Genomic DNA, 20,040 nt, shown 5'->3' with positions numbered 1-20,040 from the left:
TCAGTTAACCCTTGATTCCATCATTACTCACTGCTGTTAGTTCCTCTGCCCCCTGAATCCCCTTACTAAGCTCAAGGACCTGGGGTATTTGCTGGTGAAGACAAAGGGAGCACTGAGTACTTCTGCCTTATCTGTTTATGCTGAAACAAATAAATCACTAAATCACTCAACCTATTCAGCAGCAGGCCTACATTTCCTTGTTCAGTCTTTTACCACTAAGGCATCTGTAGGAGCTTTTATTGTAGCTTTTGGCATTCCTTGCAGGCACTGGTTCTAGATTTTCCTATCACCATTTCTAAATATCTGGGCAACGTTTGCAAAATTTTCCTTGATAGCCTGTCTCTGTTGTAGCCTGTTTGCAATCCAAAGTGAAACATCAACAATGAATATTTCTTTTAAAAAAAGGAAGAGAGAGTAGTTTGGCTTTAATGCTGTTTTATACATGTGTTATTAATTCCACATTGTTGGAGAACACCTTCTCATGGCAAGGAGACTACTAACTAATGACACATGCTTGCTCTATCACAGTGATCCATTAGGGAAACTGTTGTGAGCTGGAAAACAGGGTCAGTCATCCAGGAGATGTGCTTGTTGATACTTCAGATAGGCTTTCTAGGGTCCCAAATCCTTTGATGACAAACTAGGTTTCAGTACAAGAAAGGAGAAGAAGTCAGTGTTACTCTTCTTTGATTCCTGTATGCTACTTTTCCGTTGGATCTCTGTCATGAATTTCCTCTTTTTATCAAAGCTGGTTCTCCAGTATATCTATGCATTTTCCTGAGCATCAGGAATCATTTTCCTGAGCATCAGGAAAAACAGTTCTTATGCCTGGAGGATGCTGTCGCTAAAATCTGGCCAGGTTTCCAGAGCTACTTTGTCTTCAGTGCTGCCTCAGAGGCAATACTAGAATTAGGTGAAGACTTCTTTTGTGAAGCCTTAGTCTTCAGTCTGCTGCTTTTCTCACCCACTCCTTTACAGATCCTGAACACCATTATTTTGTGTCTTCTACAGCCAAGGCTACCATTGATTATCCCATCCCTAAACAGCATTTCCTTGTTAGGGAATAAGCAGTCCTGTTCTGTTGCCACTTTTTTGGTCCATCCAGTATCTATATCAAGATGTTATTCTTCACACCCTCCAAAACCCCCTTGACTGATTATGTCCCACAGGGTTGGCTTTTCAGCAGATGTTGGGGAGGTTAAAGTTCTCCAAAAGAAGCATAGAAGAATATGTCTACAATCCAGACATACCCTTGACTTGCTTAAGGAAATCATCTATTTCCTCACATTGAGTGGGTTGCTTGTAACACACTCCCACCTCAGTGTCACCCTTGCTGATCTCTCCTTTGAACCTAACCCATGAGAGCCAATTTGTTCTAATAGCAAGCCAAAACAAACAGACAGTGTTGCATAACGAAAATGAGCAAGAGTCAGAGACAAGAAGAAATATTCAGACCAAAAGCTTTCACTGAAAAACACTAAGGAAATATCTCTAGTAACTCTAACAATCTATTTACATACAGAAAAGATGACACACAGCAACAAAGCAAGACATCCAACCCTGCTGTGCCAATTTGCTTAACCTTTGTGCCCATTTCAGTGCTGACCTTATCTGCTGATGCTGTAAATAAGCCTATTATTTAATATAAATACTGCTTTATTTTTTTATAGGTTAGAAGCTGGAAAGAAGACTACAACTTAATTTCACACAAAAGCTAAGGAAAGCTTCATTTCACAACAAAGAAGGCTCTGAAGTAGAACTGTGCAGAGAATAGAAAAATCCATTTTGTGAAAGGATTTTTAGCATTCCAAAATTAGAATACAAGCTAAATCTTTTTATATTCTCTAAAATTCTCCAGATGCTTCTATTTTCTTTGAAATCCTCTAAAAGGAACACTGCAAGGTTTTCTTGCTTTACTTTGTATTGACTCAAGCAAAATGCTTCACCTTGACAAAACATAAATTTTACATTTTTATGTCAACATTTAATTTCTTATTTTAATGAAAGTTATAAAGTCAGAAATGACAAAATGTATAAATATTTAAAAATGAAGTTCTAAGTGCTTTATTGTATTCTGACAAAAAAACATCATTTTGCAATTTTTGAAAGAGTATTCCTGGTTTGTCTTTCCTTTTCAAAACATCTACTTCAATATTTTGTAATAATCTGTAGATAAATCTTTACCTCTGCTACACTTCAACTGTATTTTCTGTTTAGACTGCAAGCTCTTCAGAGAAAAGCTTGTCTCTTATTATATCTTTATACGGCAGTTAGCAGAATAGACCCCAGATTTAATTGTTGCCATGTATTGCAAATAATGATAATAATAATGCATTTGCTTATGGCTCCAAGCAACTGCATCGTCCTTGGAGTCCTCTGTCATTGCTGCAATTAGTGTGAGGAGCAAGAGTTCTGGTAGGAAAGATCTCATAATCCCCCACAGTTTATCACACTTTTTACATAAATGTACTGTGTGTTAGAAACCTTTTACTCTAACAATGCGACCATGGTATTATAATTCCTTTCCCATAACAATGCTTTTAATTGTACTCAGGGCAATAAATATGACAGCAAGTCAAATACTAGTGTCAGCTGTAAACTGAAACCTGAAATCACAAAGCTGGTAGTCTAAAAGAATAAAAACCAGAAAGACCTACATTTTAAATGGTTGGGTAGGGTTGCTGTTCAATAAAGCACTGCCTCAATATTTTGTAGATATTATTAAAGAGATTTATAAAAGATACATGTTTTTTTTAAAATATTCCACCATGATTCAAAAGCCTACAGAAAAGAAAGTACTAAAATGAACATATATTTGTTTTTATGTTGCAATGAATTTTAGTTGTTCATGATGCATTACTTAAGCTGTCAAAGAAGTAGCAGCTGTGTTCCAAGAAATATGTTTGAAAATAATCCAATTCAAGTAAACATAAGATTGCAGCTTGAAACAACCTTATTTCTTTACAGAAAAGATAGTAAAGCTGAATTTTCCACTTCCCTTTTCCCCTACCTAGTCTAAATCTTTCAGCTCTCCCTATAATTAAAACATTTGCTTCTCTAAATCAACTTATCTGTTTTAAATTTTCTGAAGGACAGAGGAGGAAGGAAATGTATGTGCAATGGAAGGTATGGACTGCTTATGAAGGTAGAGAGAAGCTGAACACAATACTGGACAAGCTTTTTGAACTGGTACAATCTAGCTGCTTTGTAAGCCTCAGGGGTAGAAATTTTTTATGGTTCTTGCAGTGGGGTAGGTTTGTGGGGGTCTTCTGGTTTCTGGGCTTTTTTTTTTTTTTTTTGAGTAAGGAATGCTGCAGAGATAGCTCCTCTAACCCTTAGGCTTTGCAAGGAGTTAAGAACAAGACTAAGTATCAGCTCAGGTGAGGGAATTGGTAAGGAAAACAGATCCTCTGATATTTTATTACTATATAGTTTCTGAGGAAACTTAAGTAAATGTTACAGTACAACTTATTTCACAATATGTTATATATAGGCACGTATATATTTGTTTTATACATATGTATGTATGTATATATATATATATATATTGTAATGGTAACCTGTGATAGGAACAGGAAATCACTGATATTCCCTTCACAAGCCTTGAGACCCTCTCAGTGGCCAGATAAAGAAGAAAAAATTGACGAGTTAAAATTAGTTATAAAGATAGAATGTCACCCTGCAAATCAGGAATTAATTCTTAAGTTTTACTAGGCAGGAGATAATAACCTTTCCTAGGCTCTGTTATGAGCTGAACAGACTCACATTTCCTGTAATCAAGAAGTGACTAGTTTCTTATTCTCAATCTAAATATGACCTTGACAGCAAGTTCACTTTTCAGAAACCAAAAAGTAAGACACTAATAGCTGTTTCTGTAAATCCAAACATTTGAAGGACATTCCTTTCATCCTGTCAGTTTCTCTTTCAGGTGTGATTTTGGTTCATTATTCTTTTAAAAATGTTCACATCTCTGCCCTTCAAAATGGATGATCCTTGGAATTCACTGTAAGCTTTCAACAACAAAAGTTTCTCAGAAATTTATCTACAGTTATCTTGGCTTTTTTTGTAAATATTTTGATCATTTCAACATGCTTTACAAGTATTTCTGCAGCATAGATATTCCAATTTCTATCTAGTGTTAGCTGTTATTATCTTTCTATAGCACCATAAATGCACATAATACTTATGTGTAGATTTAGACACAACCTCAAGTTACCTTATTTGTTCTTGGTCTTGCTGGCAACAGCTGCAGTTTGAAAAGTGGGATAATAAACATGTAAGGTTTCAAAGAGGGATAGTTCAGGGAAGAGACTGAGTGAAACTGAAAAGTGTTCTTGGAAAACACAATGAAGTAAATAACCAGGGTTAAGCTATTACAAGAAAAGATTTAAGAAGCTGTGAATCAGAACAGACAATACTGCCCTAGAAGAAAAGAGAGGCCACAGGGTGATATCCCTCTTAATAAAGTCCAAAGCTGCCAAGGAAGATTGGAATTCCACCAAGAATGAGATGTTTTTGTCACTAGTTTTGAAGGGAATTACATTATGTCCCATACATGGTGGACATAAGTAGAATTATATTAGATCAAGCCTTCTGCTCCTCCTCTTATTACAATGTCATCCCAATGTTTAAAGTGTCTAAGAATGTAATGCCATGTAAAACTTAATTTTCCAGGTGCTGCTTTAGCAGGAGTCATATAATGTTTTTAGTTTGAGAAGGTGGGCAATTATATTGATGGGACATAATTGGCTGTACCTTCATTTTTGGAGTAGGACATTATCAATTCAGACACTGACTCTGAAGAAATTATGCACATCCCACCTGTTCATGTTATTGTAACAGTGACACCTCCACAGGGGTGGGAGAGATAGGAGGTAAGGTAGGGAGCATTGGTCACAGAAGAAATGACAGCTTGGTGTATCAGTTCTTGCTATTGATTAAACTTCCTGACTACACAGGGAAGTTAATTACTGGGAGGCAAATTAACACTCTTGCAAGATAATAGAGAAAACAATAATTATATTAAGGACTCAGGGGGCTAGGTTTTCTTGGCCTTGAGCCTGAAGCTGTAAGCAACCTTTTAAAGAAAACTACCACTGTACTTCTCAGGGGCAAATAGTTTGAACCATATTGATTGAAGTCTTTATTCTCAGTGATTAAAAAGCACCTTCAACTGCCAGTGAGTCTTTTCAGACATTTCAAAAGGAGTCTTTCAATTAAGATTTCAAATTAGACTCATTTTGCATGGCAATCGGTCTGTTCTGGTCAACAGAGGGACAGACTATGCTACCTGGATGACCTGTGCTTTACGGTTTGTGTGTACTGTGTACAATGAGCTTGGCAAGGGCCTTTTTATGGATATGTTCTCTCATCCTTCTGAATCACTGAAAACAGTTTGCTAGAGAACAAGGTTAATTTTTTAAACTGAAGAAATGCTCCTGTATTCAGTTTTAGTTCCAAATTCTGTGTTTAAGCTTATGCTACATGCATTTTAATGGAAACATAGTAACTGGAAAAGCAGTAATATGTCACTGGACTGTGGTAAGAGAGAACTAGTGGAAACTGTATTCACTGCAAATGACAGTGTGGGACTCTACATTTACAGTGTGTGTCTTAAGCGAAAATCAAACCTAGTCATCTTGCAATGTTATTTAAGATTTGGAATCTCAACATAGAGTCTGAAAGTCAGTCTGGGAGCTTTTCTTTCATGATAATTACAAGAATATTCTTCCAATCAGCATATACATACAGCAACATCTAAGTTTAAACTGATGTTTACAAGTCAAACCTGCAGATATATTCTGCCTTTTTACTTCCTTTTAGTAATTTGGAACAAGTGCAAATGAGCCATTTGGTACATTAATTATATCTTAAGGTGTCTAGCTTACAATGCAGGAGTTTTTTTGTTTGGTTGGCTGGGGTTTTTTTTTGTTTTTCTTTTCTCCTGTACTAGGAGGAATATAGGAAACCCTGCAATCACAAAGATAATTTTTACTTAGTCATTAAAAGGCAATTTGAAAAAATTTACAATGACGTCACTGTAGCTAACATAAGGGTAACTGAGGGCACTGATTAGATCTTAGGGTTAGCATCAGTGCTGGTAAAAAGGGAGAAGGCTGGAACCCAGGTTGATGTCTACAGAATATAGTCAATCTGTAGGCTTGGCAGCTGGGAAGAATTACCTTTTTACTTGTCATCTAAATGACTTTGATTTGAAGATTGTGAAAGCAATAAAAAGGAATCCCATGGTGCCCACTTTTGTTAAAGCAGTTTTTAGAAAGAATTCTCGCCAGAAAAATAGCAAAAATCTGTGACTTTTTGGAGTAGAAAACAACATTATATTACATTTTTTCTGACTAGATAGAGGGATTGTGAAGGTTAAACATCATAGACTAAATGCAGACTTGTAGTTTTGCTGGAGTCATCCATCAGAAATAAGATGACACACTATAATCACAATAACATTTTAAAATGCTTGTCTGCTGGAGAGGAGAAGAAAGAATGAACCACATGAGGGATACCGGTTGCATTCCTTAGTGCAACCTCCTTGCACTGCTAGGAGATATTAATGTAATTCATAATTAAGATGATTCCAGAACTGCTGTTGACAACAGGGTATGACATGATGAAAAAGCTAGTACTTATATGATGCAAACTTCTTTCCCTCAGGTTTCCTGTGTCTTTATGCTGTGATTCATATTTGGTCTTGAAGATCTGGATTCGTCACTGGCTCTCATCATAGTGGATTCTGTCAACCAGACATCCAAGATTTCTATCTTTGTACTATTTAAATTTATTTACATTATTTATTTAATTTTATTTTAACTTTTAATTTAACCTATTTAAATCTAAGTTAAATATTTAGCTATACTTTTTTTTTTTTTACCTGTCTGGTTTTGTGTCTGTTTTATTTAAACATAAATTTCTTTCAGTAAATTAAATAAATCTGATTACTCTGGCTATGTTTGCTATATTTAGTTACTCAAACTGACTGAAAAAAAGAAATCAACAGATGTATTACTATATGCTCAGCACTTAAAAGTCTTTACCTGCAGGAATTATGACAGTAATATCCTCTTTCTTTAGAAATTGTGCTGGTTTTGGCTGAGAGTTAATCTTCATAGCAGTTAATACGAAGCTCTGTTTTGGATTTGTGCTAAAAGTGGTGTTGATAACATAGTGATAGTTTTGTTACTGTTAAGCAGTGCTTACACAGGGTGCTTGTTACACTACGCCACCAGCAAGTAGGGTGAGGGTAAACAAGATGTTGGGAGGGGACACAGCTGGGAGAAGTGATCCCAACTGACCCAAGGAATAAGCCATACCTTATGATGTCATGCTCAGCATATAAAGTTAGGGGAAGAGAAAGGAAAGGGGGAACACATTTGAAGTTATGGTGTTTGTCTTCCCAAGTAACCATTACATGTGATGGAGCCCTGTTTCCCAGGAGACAGCTGAACAGCTGCAGATGGGAAATGGTGAATGAATTCTTTGATTTGCTTTCCTTGTGTGTGCAGCTTTTGCTTTACCTATTAAACTATTTTTATGTCAGCCCATGAGTATTCTCACTTTTACTCTTCCAGTTCTGTCCCCTATCCCATTGCTGGGGCATTGAGAGAATGGCTGTGCAGTGCTAGTTGCCCACTACAGTCAAACCACAAAAGAAATACTAAGAGATTTATGTAGATTTTGAGATCAAATATGATCACTTGCTATGGTTTTATGTATTGACTGACTGTGTTACGTTCATATCCAGTCTCTGATTTTGGAAGAATCTTAGAATTCCTCCTTTACAGCTTCTTCCCAGCCCTAATAATCATAAAGACACTGCTGCCCATCTGCAGCAAATTTATAAGGCTAGCAGAGGGTGTAAAGAATTTCTCCCTGAACATCTGCACTTCCATATCAGTGCCAGCTGTAATTTCCAGTCTTAATTTTACTGTATTTTACCACAGTTTACAGCCTGGCTAGTGGAAACCCAGGCTGTAAACCTGGAAACTTCACTGTGAGAATAGGGATCTTCATCCTTCACAAGAAGCAGTAGACAATTTTGAAGCCTAGAGGCAGCATACAGTGCTATTTTATAGAGACATGTGATGTGGCCACAAATGGTTGGCCAATCTTTTCAGAAGTTATGACTTGGACAACTCAGATGTCTATACAGCAAGACAACCCCCAGTTTCAAAACACAAAGTGTGAATTGAAACATATTCTGTATGTAAATGTTTCCACATTCATGACACCATTAAATGCAAAATTCTCTAAATCTCACCGAAGAGGTGATCTCTCCTCTTACTTTTTGTAGATTTTATATTAATCATATAAGATAGAAATGTTACCCCCCCAAAAAAAAAAAAAAATAAGAATGGGATGCGTGAACTTCTTCATTCTCAGTTTTACAGATATTTAATTCAGTAATAAGCTTATCATCTATCTCCCTTGTTAGAACCTGCTTTATTCAAGCCTTTAAAACCAATTTTTTGTATGCAAGGGATTTTGGGAACATTATTAATTCAATCATTTTAAAGGAATGGAAAAATTGAATTGAAGAATTAATTGAACTGAGGAAGCAGGACTCTAAAGTCCAAAACAAATCTATGCTGATGTAAACAAGAAAACTTTAGTAACTTTCTATGTAATGCTACATATTAACTGAGGATTCAGATGTAATTTTCAGATGAAACTTTCAAAACTGTAAATTTTTTCAGATTATTTTAAATCAGCGCTTCTCTCCTGGGTTCAGCAGTAGCAGTATTTTTTCTCCTTCTTAGTAGCTGGTGCAGTGCTGCGTTTTTGACTTTCAGCCTGGGAACAATGCTAATAACACCGATGTTTTTAGTTGTTGCTCAGTAATGTTTAGTCTGACCAAGGACTTCCTGAGTCTCGTGCTCTGCCAGGGAGAAGAGGAAGCCAGAGGGAAGCTGGGAGGAAGCAGAGATAGAATACCTGACCCAAACTAGCCAAAGGGGTATTCCACACCACAGCACGTCATGCCCAGTATATAAACTGGGGGTGAGTTACTTGGGATTAAACCACAACAACTTCTAAAGGGTAACCAATGCCAATAGCAAGACATCCTGAAGTTATTAGGGAATTATGAAATGCATTAAACATGAAATCCGGTGAATCCAAGGATTAAAGAAGAGTAGCTTGCAACAGCAATTCACTTCACCTACTACTTGGCAATCCAAGCAATGATAGAGGATGGATGCACAATGAAAAATGGTTTCAGCAAATATTGTGAAAGTTAGTATCAATTTACTTTGGCTGTACTTATGCCACTTAGATTTTCTGTGATACTGAAATTTACCTTTTGAAATATCTCTATAAAGCAGACACAAAAGTGTTTGAAAAAAAGATCAAACTTCACATTTTGAGAAGTTTTTCTTTTAAAGCCATAGAATGATACATTTTAAAATATTTACAGGATGACTTTTGAAGTTTAATTATTATGCTTGTGAAGATACATGTTTGGTAGCAGTCTTCTGTTTTTGGTAGACGCAGTTCTTCAAGGTCTTAGATGGCTCTAGCTCTGATCTATTTAATCTGATGATGAACATTTAAGCACACAATTCAAATCTAAGAAGCTAATGGACTATAAATAATTAAAATAAACACATATTTCTGTGCTTCACTGAATCATGTTTAAAGCCAACTGTGACATTAAAATTCCTGCCCAATTTTGGGGTAGGTATGCTATTTCCTTCCACGGTATTTTGTATTTAAAATACTTTTTTAAAAGAATAAGTTTTCAATTTCAAGGTTACTTTGAAAATATACTTCATAATATACCTCAATGCTCAGTCACTATCACAGTGAAAAAGTGTTTCCTGATGTTCAGAGGGAATCAACCATGTTTCGTTTTGTGCCCGCTGCCTCTGATCTTGTCACTGGGCCCCACTGAAGAAAAGCCTAGCTCCATCATCTTCACAACCTCAATTCAGGTATTTATCTAGTTTGGTAAGATCCCACTGAGATTTTTCTTCTCTCAGCTGAACCATCCCCCTTCTCTCAGCCTTTCCTCAAAAGAGAGATGCTCCAGACCCTTCATCTTTGAGAACTCTCTCCAATACGTCCATGTGTCTCTTGTACAGAGGAGTCCAGACCTGAAGAGATGAGACAGATACTCTCACTCAGACTTCTGTCAGTACTCCTCCTAATGCAGCCCAGGATATGATCAGCCTTCTTTGCTTCAAAGACATGTTGCTGGCTCGCATTCAACCTGGTTTCCACCACAACTAGGTACTTTTCTGCCAAGCTGCTTTCCAGCTGGGTGACCCACGGCATATCCTGGTGCATCATGCAGCTGTCCCCAGATGCAGGACAAGGAATTCTCCTTGCTGAACTTCATGAGTTCCTGGTGTGATACATGTTTTAATTTCACCCAACATTACATTCATCTAACATGATTACTTGTTGCACTTGGAAATGTATGCATAGAGTGGTCATACTAAACCGTACTAAACCTTTTTGTAGTTGTAGTTGTTGTGTCCAGGATCTTTAACTTTTAACTAGGTACACTCATTTTTCTTTCACATCTCATGGTTTGAAAGGTAAACAATAATGTAAACTGGCTAACTTGAAAGAGAGGATGAGGTTGCAGAGAAAAAAGTCATATTGTTTTTGTGTTTTATTTTATGTGTGCAAAGTCAGTTGGAGAGTTCCAAAGACACACAAACTGAATTTAGCTCCCCACTGATTTCAAATAGGATTTAGGCATTGGAGAACTGTTTTTTAATTTTTTTTTTTCCCTTTAAATTTAAAGATCTATTTCTCAGTTGTTTTTTCTTATACAGACAGACTGAGATAACACTGACAGTGGGATTGAGTGCAGCCTTCCAGTATCTGAACGGGGCCTATAAGGATGCTTGAGAGGGACTCTTCATTAGGAATGGTAGTGATAGAAAAAGGGGTAACGGGATAAAACTTAAACAGGGGAAATTTAGACTGGATATAAAGAGGAAGTTCTTTACTGTAAGGGGGATGAGGCACTGAAATGGACTGCCCAGGGAAGTTCTGAATGCTGCATGTCTGGTGGTGTTCAAGGACAAGTTGTCACCCAGCCTTGGGTGACATGGTTTAGTGTGAGATGTCCCTGCCCATGGCAAGGGGGCTGGAACTAGATGATCTTAAGGTCCTTTCCAACCCTAACTATTCTATGCTTCTAAACAAGCCATCTTAAAATGAATATTTACTTCTTCCTCTTTAGGTTAAATTCTGTCCACAGATAATGTGCATGACCTCAAGTGAACCCAGTTTTACAGGTCTGTGTTAAGGGATAAAATTTGCTACTGGATTCAGAACACTATTTTGTTATATGTAAGGTAAGGAAGGGGTTGGAGGGCAGAAAAGTGAGAAAGTTAATACATTTGTATCTAACCTTACTTGAATCTGGAGTTCATGTTTCAAAGAATGGAATTAACTAATTAATTAATTAATTTGTTCATTCATTCATTCCACTGCAGTTAGTAGTAGATTATATGGATCATTATATATGGTCTGTTCCTTGTCTGCTCAGAGTCTAAAATACTATATAATCGGACCTTCTTCAACACTACTTTTTTCTAGCTTATTTATTTTTGTTATAAATTATATATAAAAAATGTAAATTATATATAAACAACTACTCTTTTCTCAAAAGCTGACTTCACCTGACATAAAGACTGGATCAGCTCTGGGGCCTGCAGCATAAGAGGGACATGGATCTGCTTGAGCAAGTCCAGAGGAGGCCACAAATATGCTCTGAGGGCTGGAGCACCTCTCCTATGATGACAGGTTGAGCGAGTTTGTGTTGTTCAGCCTCAGCCTGAAGAAGAGAAAGCTGAGAGAAACCTTATAACAGTCCTCCAATACCTAAAGAGGGCCAACAAAAAAGCTGGAGAGGAACTTTTTACAAGGGCATGTTGTGACAGGACAAGGGGGAATGACCTTAAGGTGACAGAGGGGAGACTTAAATTAGACATCAGGAAAATATTCATGCCTGTGAGGGTGGTGAGGCACTGCCACAGGTTGCCCAGAGAAGCTGTGGCTGCCCTATCCCTGAAAATGTTCAAGTACAGGTTGGATGGGGCTTTGAGCATCCTGGTCTAGTGGAAGGTGTCCCTGCCCATGGCAGGGGGCTGGAACTAAATACCTTTAAGGTCCCTTCCAATCCAAACCATTATACGATGTTATTTGTCCCGCATCAAAATATAAAATATATATTTAAAACATTAGTTGACTTCAATAAAGGACTTTTTTTTCTCAGAACATATACTATCATGAATCAGATCATGCTGATATTTGTTAATAATTTTTTTTCATAGCTTAAATGTTGCACAAGCTCTAAATTTTTCAGAATATGTCTCAGTAATCAACTCTGGCTAGAAATGTTTACAGACCATCTGTGGCAGTACTGAAAGAGCTGTTCAGATGGTAATATATGATTTATGTAGCGAGGTTGAATGGGCAATGACTAAGCTATCTATCTAAAGTTCACATGCCAACTTTCTTTCAGGAAAGTACAGACCCATATACATACAAGGTTACTTGTCTCATCGTTCCTTGAACATGTTTATGCAAAACAGTTTATAGGTTAAAAGCAGAGATTTTCTACTCTATCTATGAGATGTGGAACTCATGCTTTGTATATTTATTAGATTAAAAATCATTTAATAATTCAAGTTCTAAAGAGTGTTTGTGGCATGTCTCGATGTTAATAATCTATATTTCACGTTTTAGTAATCATGCCTACTAGCAATTACCTAATTGACAGATGCATGTGAAGTTGCCATTTTAGTGATTCATACAGCATAGATAGAGCCTTTTTTAAAAGCACAGAGTTTAACTCTCACCCATTTTTCCTGACATTCATGTCTGTCGTGGTTTAAACCCAGTCAGGTAATTCGTTCGCTCACTTCCCCCCCTTTCTTGCCCTCCCCCTGCTCTCGGAGGGACGGAGAGGAGAATCAAAAGAATGCAACTCCCACGGGTTGAGATAAGAACAGTTTAGTAACTAAGGTATAACACAAATCACTACTGCTACCACCAATGACAATAATGATAAAGGAAATAACAAGGGAACAGAATACATCACCTCACTACCCGCTGACCAATAACTCGCCCCCCAAGCCCGACCAAGCTCCGACCGATACCTCCTCCAACCCTGCAGTCTCCCAGCCCTTCCGGCTAACTCCCAGTTACATCCTGGGCATGACGTGCTGTGGTATGGAATACCTCTTTGGTCAGTTTGGGTCAGGTGTCCTGTCTCTGCTTCCTCCCAGCTTCCCCTCCTCCCTGGCAGAGCATGAGTCTCACAAAGTCCTTGGCCAAACCAAAACATCCTTGTTATCAGCTCTGTTCCCGAGCTGAAAGTCAAAACACTGCACTGCACCAGCTACCAAGAAGGAGAAAAAATGACTGCTACTGCTGAACCCAGGACAATGTCTCAGTCCTGAACATAGGATTATACAAGTAGCTGACAACTATTTAAGTACATAAGTAATTTGATGTTCTGGCATAGGTTGCTGTAAGAATCCTCCATAGATTCAGTTATGTGTGCTCTTTCAGCTTAACTAAAATTCCTTATAAGAAGATGGCATCAAATTATATTCTTCAGGCACTGAAGAGCATCACATCCCATTCAAAGACAAAATAAGGTGAACAAATCCATGCCATTCTGTTGTGTCAATATGCTTGTCCTAGTTTGTAAAATAGTAAATGATAACACGACTCCATGAATCTTAAAGGTGTTAAAATAGCCATTGGGAAAAATGCACACAAAATATACACAAAACCAAACCATGAATTCATGTTTTTATAATCAAAGAAGTCTGTGATCCTCCAAGAAGATCTAGGTTCACACTAGAGTGAGACCAGGGCTGGGAAAAGGGCTTAATATCTTCCAAACAGACCAACCAGATTTTACAAAAAGTTACAACAACTATGATTTTACCTGATACAAGGTCTTTTTAAATTCTCAACCTTAAACTGAGAAATCAGTCTTTAACAATAAACCGACAAATAAAAAAATGAATGTGTACAAAGTACTGTTCACAGTTAAGTATTGTACTGATATTTCTTCTCTCACACACTCTTCCATGACCACTGAATAGTCTTCTTCCCTCTCTCTTCTACTCCAACACAACTCATTAAAAACTGTGATTTATATTTTTTGCTGCTTCTTCCTTACCTCATTCTTTTCTTTCTTTTCTTGGTGATTTTTCCCAAATCTGCTGAGATCACTTAAATTTTCCAGCCATCTGGCTAGACAGATGTCACTGATATCACTGAGTGAGTGAATTGTGAAAACAGTTGTTCAGAAGCTGATTTTACCTGAGGTTCCTACTCTCTATGGGGCTGGAAATTCTGATGATCAGGACAGGTGAAATTATGTATAAAATAAACATTGATGCTTTAAAGAAAACTAAGGTGGCACAAATATGTAGAGACAACATGGGTAGGTCCATTTTAAATAGAAATCATAAGTAGTCACCAGCTACAACAGGATGAACTATTAACTACTTGGCAAATCAAGGGTCAGCTATGATCTCCATTCCAACTTCATGGTGTTCCTGGAGGAGCAGCATAAAAGGGAATAACAGAAGAAACTTTGACCCAACACCAAAAAATGGATGTGGAATGAAGCAGCTGTTCCAGCTGCATTACAGAACCAAAAAAACACAGAATACCCAGGTGTATAACCTGACTTTGTTCCTAATTTTTCCTGCTTTCTGCCTCTAACACACTTCTTGCTCCAACAGGGACCAAGTCCTCAGCCCTGGAGTCCACAAAGTGTAACGGTTTAATAATACTCAAGCATAGCTGCCTAAATCCTCGTGTAGCTATACAGACTGCTCATCATCACAATCACCACTTACTATCAGAAAGATATACCAAGACTCAGATCCAGGATGCATTTAAGAATATATATATTCAGATTTACAAACCATTCTGAAAGTTTCAGATGGAGTCATTTGTATAAATGCCTTTTGTAAGATACAGCAAAACAGACAAAAATTGTATAAAGCTTCTCACCAGATTCCTCAAATTCACTGTTGTACACATTCCAAGTCTCGCTTATGCGGAGCAGATTTTCTTCCATGGCTTGAATGTCCATGTAGGGACAGTTGCATTCTGGGAATTTTGGACCACAATGACACCAGCAGTCATTGTCCTTGCAGATGAACTCCCCTTCTGAATTACAAGCAATGTAGCTTAAAGCTGCCTGGACAAAATGCTCTTGCAGATACTCAGGCAAGATGACCTGAAGACCTGAAGGAATTAGAGTATTATGTTATTAAATGCAAAGGAATGATCAAGCCAAGCAGCTCCCTCAACCTACATAACAAACAAACAAGCAATTATGAAAATGAAAACTGTATGGATTTTTTTAAGGAAAATTTACATTTCTGTCTAGCATTTGCCAGACTGACGTGTTATATATAACATCATATATGCTATATATATGAGTATATATATGCCGGTTTTATATATAGCATATATATGAGCTCATATATACAATATATATGTTTTATATTTCCTTTTTTAAGAATTAGTTTCAGATATATTTCTCATTTCCCTCTCAGTATGGAATACCCATTCAGCTAACTAGTAACCTGTGTTACTGAAATAGAGCATTTGCTGGTATAATTTCTTTCTAGGGAGATTATCAAAAACAGAAAGAAAGGATGAATCAATTTCTCCTTGCAAAGAATTGCTCAATGAACAGCCTCAGTAGAAAGACCTTTACAGTAAGGAAGCATGCAGCTGAATTATAATCTTGGTACTAGCAGCTAATTCAAATTTTGAGAGTACTGATGAAGGGAAAACAGCCCTGAAAGACAGAGTAAAGAGTATAATCAGAAAAAGAGGTGTGAAGTAAACATTTCCATTCTGTATTGGACTTGTTTCCATGTTGCCCTTGACACAACAAGATACAGCTTGTCTAGATAACACTAGTTAAGAATGGGATTAGAGGAAATTTTAGAAAAACAAAATTCAGCTTATAGCATTGGTATTTAAGTGGTAAGGGACAGTCAATTGGAAGTGATAGGTACAGCTACAAAACCTTGAGGAAGAAAATGCATTCTTAAATTTACTAAAGGTTTAGCATGGAGAAAAAGTGCAAGGTCTAGTTGCCATGATATCTCAAAATACTCCTGCTATGTCACAAAACCCTTTTCAAAGTGTTTTCACACTTTACCCTGCCATACCATGCAGAGGCCTTGAAAAAGCATGTCACACTGATATATCAGAACCACAGAGCAGGTGAACAAACAATCAGAATATTTGTGACCAGAAACTGAGATTTTCTTATCTGAAAATTCTGACCATTTTTACATGATCCGGTGATGAGAATGGGTATCTTATAAAGAAGTACTTTAGGTATCAGTCACTCTAGTTACAATAGTAATCAACTAATAAAAAAAAAAATGGTACATTATAAACTCTTATTTATTTTTTGTTGTTATTTTCTGTGGAAAAAATAAACTTTCCAGAACCAGTGGAGCTTATTTTGGGGTTAAGTAATTTCTCATCTTAGGTTCTGGTTATTTGTGAGGTAGATTCCTTCTACATTTGCACTTGGACAATTTCATAGAGATTTAGAACTTATTTTTTGATACATAAAAATGATAGCTGTAAAAATAATTTCATAACCCTTCCAAGTAAAAAGTCATATCACAATTGCTAAAACCAGGTCTCTCTGTGCTTTCTTCTACCTCATGTCAAAATCTGTAAAACTCCATTGTTACCTGAGTAAACTTTTCAATGTACTTCTGTACTTGTGAAAAGCCTTGAAATTGTGAAAGGAAAAGAAAGCTCAGATAAGCACACTTGAGTCTTGTTCAATTCTTCCATGAAAATAGTTTATATAATTCTGATACTATATTTCTCATAATGAGAATCCAATGTGATGCAGCAAAACATTGTCTAAGGGATGCAAAGATTATTTTCCAAATTTTAACTGACAAAAATCATGCATATGCGGGAGACCATATTAAATTGCAAATTATTTCTTTTCCTGACAGCCATTCTTAACAGTCAGCAAAGCTACACACTAAATATCCAACTGATTTATGAATCTTTATGAAAAATGTTTAAAACTGGAAATAGTTATATAGCTACCTGTAACTGTGAATTAATAATTGCATTCTTCTCTTGTACATACACAGAGGTAGACACAAGTACATAAATTAAAGATAATTTAATCTGTTTTCATAGTAATAAGTTGTTCAGGCTACATTTGTGTAACTGAAAAAAGCAATTATTAATGCCTTAGATGATGAATTTTCAAAATGTTTACGTACCTAATATGCAGGTTGGGAAATGCATCTATGGGAATTAACAAAAAAATAGTTAGAAATTGTGTCTCTTTTCTTCCTTTTCACTCTCCATTTCCTTTTCCTTTTTGTCTTTTTTTTTTTCTCTTTTCTCTCTATTTTGTTTTGTTGTTGTGGTGTATTTTAATGTATAATTACTATTATTTTTCCAATGAGTGAGATGCCTAACTTTCCACATTTTCCTAAAAGTCCCAAGAGGAGCCTTTGGACTGTTCATTATTTAGAGTCTTTGAAAAATCTGTATATTACTCCTCCAATGACTCCATTTATTTCAGTGGCACAACTGCATGAGGTATAAGCTACTACTCAGCATGTGCAAAGAAGGCTGAGCATGCTAAATGTCACTCCCTGCTTGGTGGAATCTATGGGAATTCAGACTTTTTGAAAGGTGAGAGAGTAGTTGCTAAATAGGATGATAAAATGTTAACAGCATTATTAAAATTACTTTCTGATATGTAGAGAAATTGTTTCCATTTCAAAGGCAACATGAGTTACTGACATTTCCTTCATATTGTCTAGAATGTACTTATTGCACACACACACACAAAGAAAATGACCTTTTATGAGGTGAAAGAAAGAAAAACAAATACTGTGATAAATGTCATCCTGTTTCAAAACAAATTAATGAAATTGCACCTACATACCTTGCAACTGAATCTTATTTTCAGGACTCTGAACCAGAACAGAGCTGACAGAATCTAGGTTGTCATAGTTACTGCAGCCAAGAGGACCAGTCCGCGTTTCTGTTACCTAATGGCAATGGAATGGAAGAGCATTTACTGTATTAGACAAAACAGACTGAGGAGTTCAGAAGCTCGTTTCATAAAGTTTCCCTTTAATTCAGCTGGTGGCACATTTCAGACTTAATTAAGGTGACATAGCTCAATTTAATTATGAAAAGTATGACTGCAAATGTTTTACCAGTACCACAGACTTTGGGGAGTGCTATTTCTATTGCAGAGAACACTTACAAAGATGTTAGCTGACCAACAGTTTAAAGACAATTTATTTCTTTATAGCTATGGGAATTAGAATGAGTTTAATAAACGTGGTTCATAAAAATGAGGACTGTGATTTTCACTGATGAAACCTGTGCACACAGCAAATCCTTGTTGAAATCTTGGAAAAAACTTTGACTTTTCCTAGGAAGTAGTAAAATCACTGTATTTATTATAGTGGTAGTGGTAGGATATTTTTCATCAGGGAAAGACCTAAGATAAGTTTAACCATAAAACTCTATGGACATCCTGCCTATTGTAATCACTGAATTCATGACCACAAAATCAAAATAAAACTACATTTATCTTTACACAAGTAGACAAGTAGAGCTCTAGCTTAACAGCTGAGGATTGTGCTTGGCAACGAGCAGTTATTTAAATGAGCAAATTTAAATAGGGCAGGTGGGCACTTCCACAGCAGATCATGCAGCACCTCAGCTTTTTTTTTCTTTGCCCATATAGGGAGTCAAGAAAAAAAAAACAAGTTATTAGGATACATTGGGTATACCATGATCTCAGATTTTTTAAACTGAATTGTAGAATCTGTAGAAAATTCATGATTTTGTGGTTCCTTCTTCTTTATACCACGACCAGGCAGAAAGAAGAAAGTGAAAGTGAAACAAAAGTAATTCAGTCAGAGCCATAGCAGAAAATGCTGGCAGTCGCATATCATCCCAGCCTTTTTTATTGCCAAAATACAACCAGTTCCTCTATCATCCCACTCCCAGACTGCTCCCAGCCACAGTCCTGGAACTTCTTAGCTCTCTCCATTTTACCATCTCAGAGATTGTGGCCAGATTTACCCTTCTCTGGTGATTTGCCTTAATTTTGAATGCAACCACTTCTATTTTTCTTCTAATTCAGGTATTGTATTCAGGTCTGGATCTTCTGGAGAATAAACCTAAATTGTGGGGTAAAGGAGCTCATTTCCAAACTATACATTACCACTGAGCAGATGACTGACATGCAAATAGACAACTAACATTAATTCTTATGAACAGAAGGAAGCTTGATATTTTAACAATCTGCTTTGAATATAATATGAAGGTTTGCTAAAATAACCCATGAATGTTGATGTTTCTTAGGATTGCCTGGCTCTCTTACAGTCTGTGCTACCAGCAACATGTGTGGATGGCTTTGCAAAGTAAACACAAACTTTTAGGCTATTCCAAGCTTTTGGCATGTGTCCATCACTTTGAACTACTGCTCCTGAGAGCAGAGGAGACCTTTTGCAATGCCAGCAGCCATTGGAAAGGGCACACAGAACTGTCTTCAGCCAAACCTGTTAGCAGAGTGCCAGCTGTACAAAGAAATGAGATGGAGTCAGGATGTGTCCTCCCTGCACATATTTGGCAGTCTTTAATATTTATGGCAGGCCCAATTTGCTGTGTTTTTTGCTTAATCATCCTGAATTAGCACAAAGACTCTTGCAGAGGTATCGTGTTTGGCTTGGAAAGGCTGGAATAACAATTTTGATTTATGTGTGATCTTTCAGTCCCCTCCCTCTCTCAGCAAGTGGTCTAAAATCCCATTCTAAAATTTCAATTTTGTGTAATATTCCCAATGCATTTACAGAATCATAATCTGTTTATAACAAAGACAGCCACCTATATTAAACAAGATCAATAACTGGAAGACAATAAAAGGTGACTGTTATCATGAGTTTTATATTAGTTCTGAAAGGTTATGCTCAGCATTTATGTATGTAAATTTTTATTTAA

General features: G+C 36.7%; 1 protein-coding gene across 4 annotated transcripts in view; it reads right to left on the bottom strand.

Moving 5' to 3' along the window:
• Positions 1-20,040, bottom strand: part of BRINP3 (BMP/retinoic acid inducible neural specific 3) — a 209,899-nt gene that overhangs the window by 49,252 nt on the left and 140,607 nt on the right. For all 4 annotated transcript variants that reach the window (XM_061451748.1, XM_061451751.1, XM_061451749.1 and 1 more), the window contains 2 exons: positions 17,966-18,071; positions 15,016-15,252 (listed from right to left, as the gene is read on the bottom strand). In XM_061451748.1, coding sequence (XP_061307732.1) covers positions 15,016-15,252; positions 17,966-18,071 — 343 coding nt within the window. The remainder of the gene's footprint in view (positions 1-15,015; positions 15,253-17,965; positions 18,072-20,040) is intronic.

The sequence above is a fragment of the Pezoporus flaviventris genome, unplaced genomic scaffold, assembly GCF_033815535.1.
Source record: "Pezoporus flaviventris isolate CSIRO_AGI_PZ_B2104156 unplaced genomic scaffold, CSIRO_AGI_Pfla_v1 ptg000013l, whole genome shotgun sequence".
Lineage (NCBI taxonomy): Eukaryota > Metazoa > Chordata > Aves > Psittaciformes > Psittacidae > Pezoporus > Pezoporus flaviventris.
The sequence above is the reverse complement of the archived record's forward strand: the minus strand, read 5'-3'. Positions and strand labels throughout refer to the sequence as shown.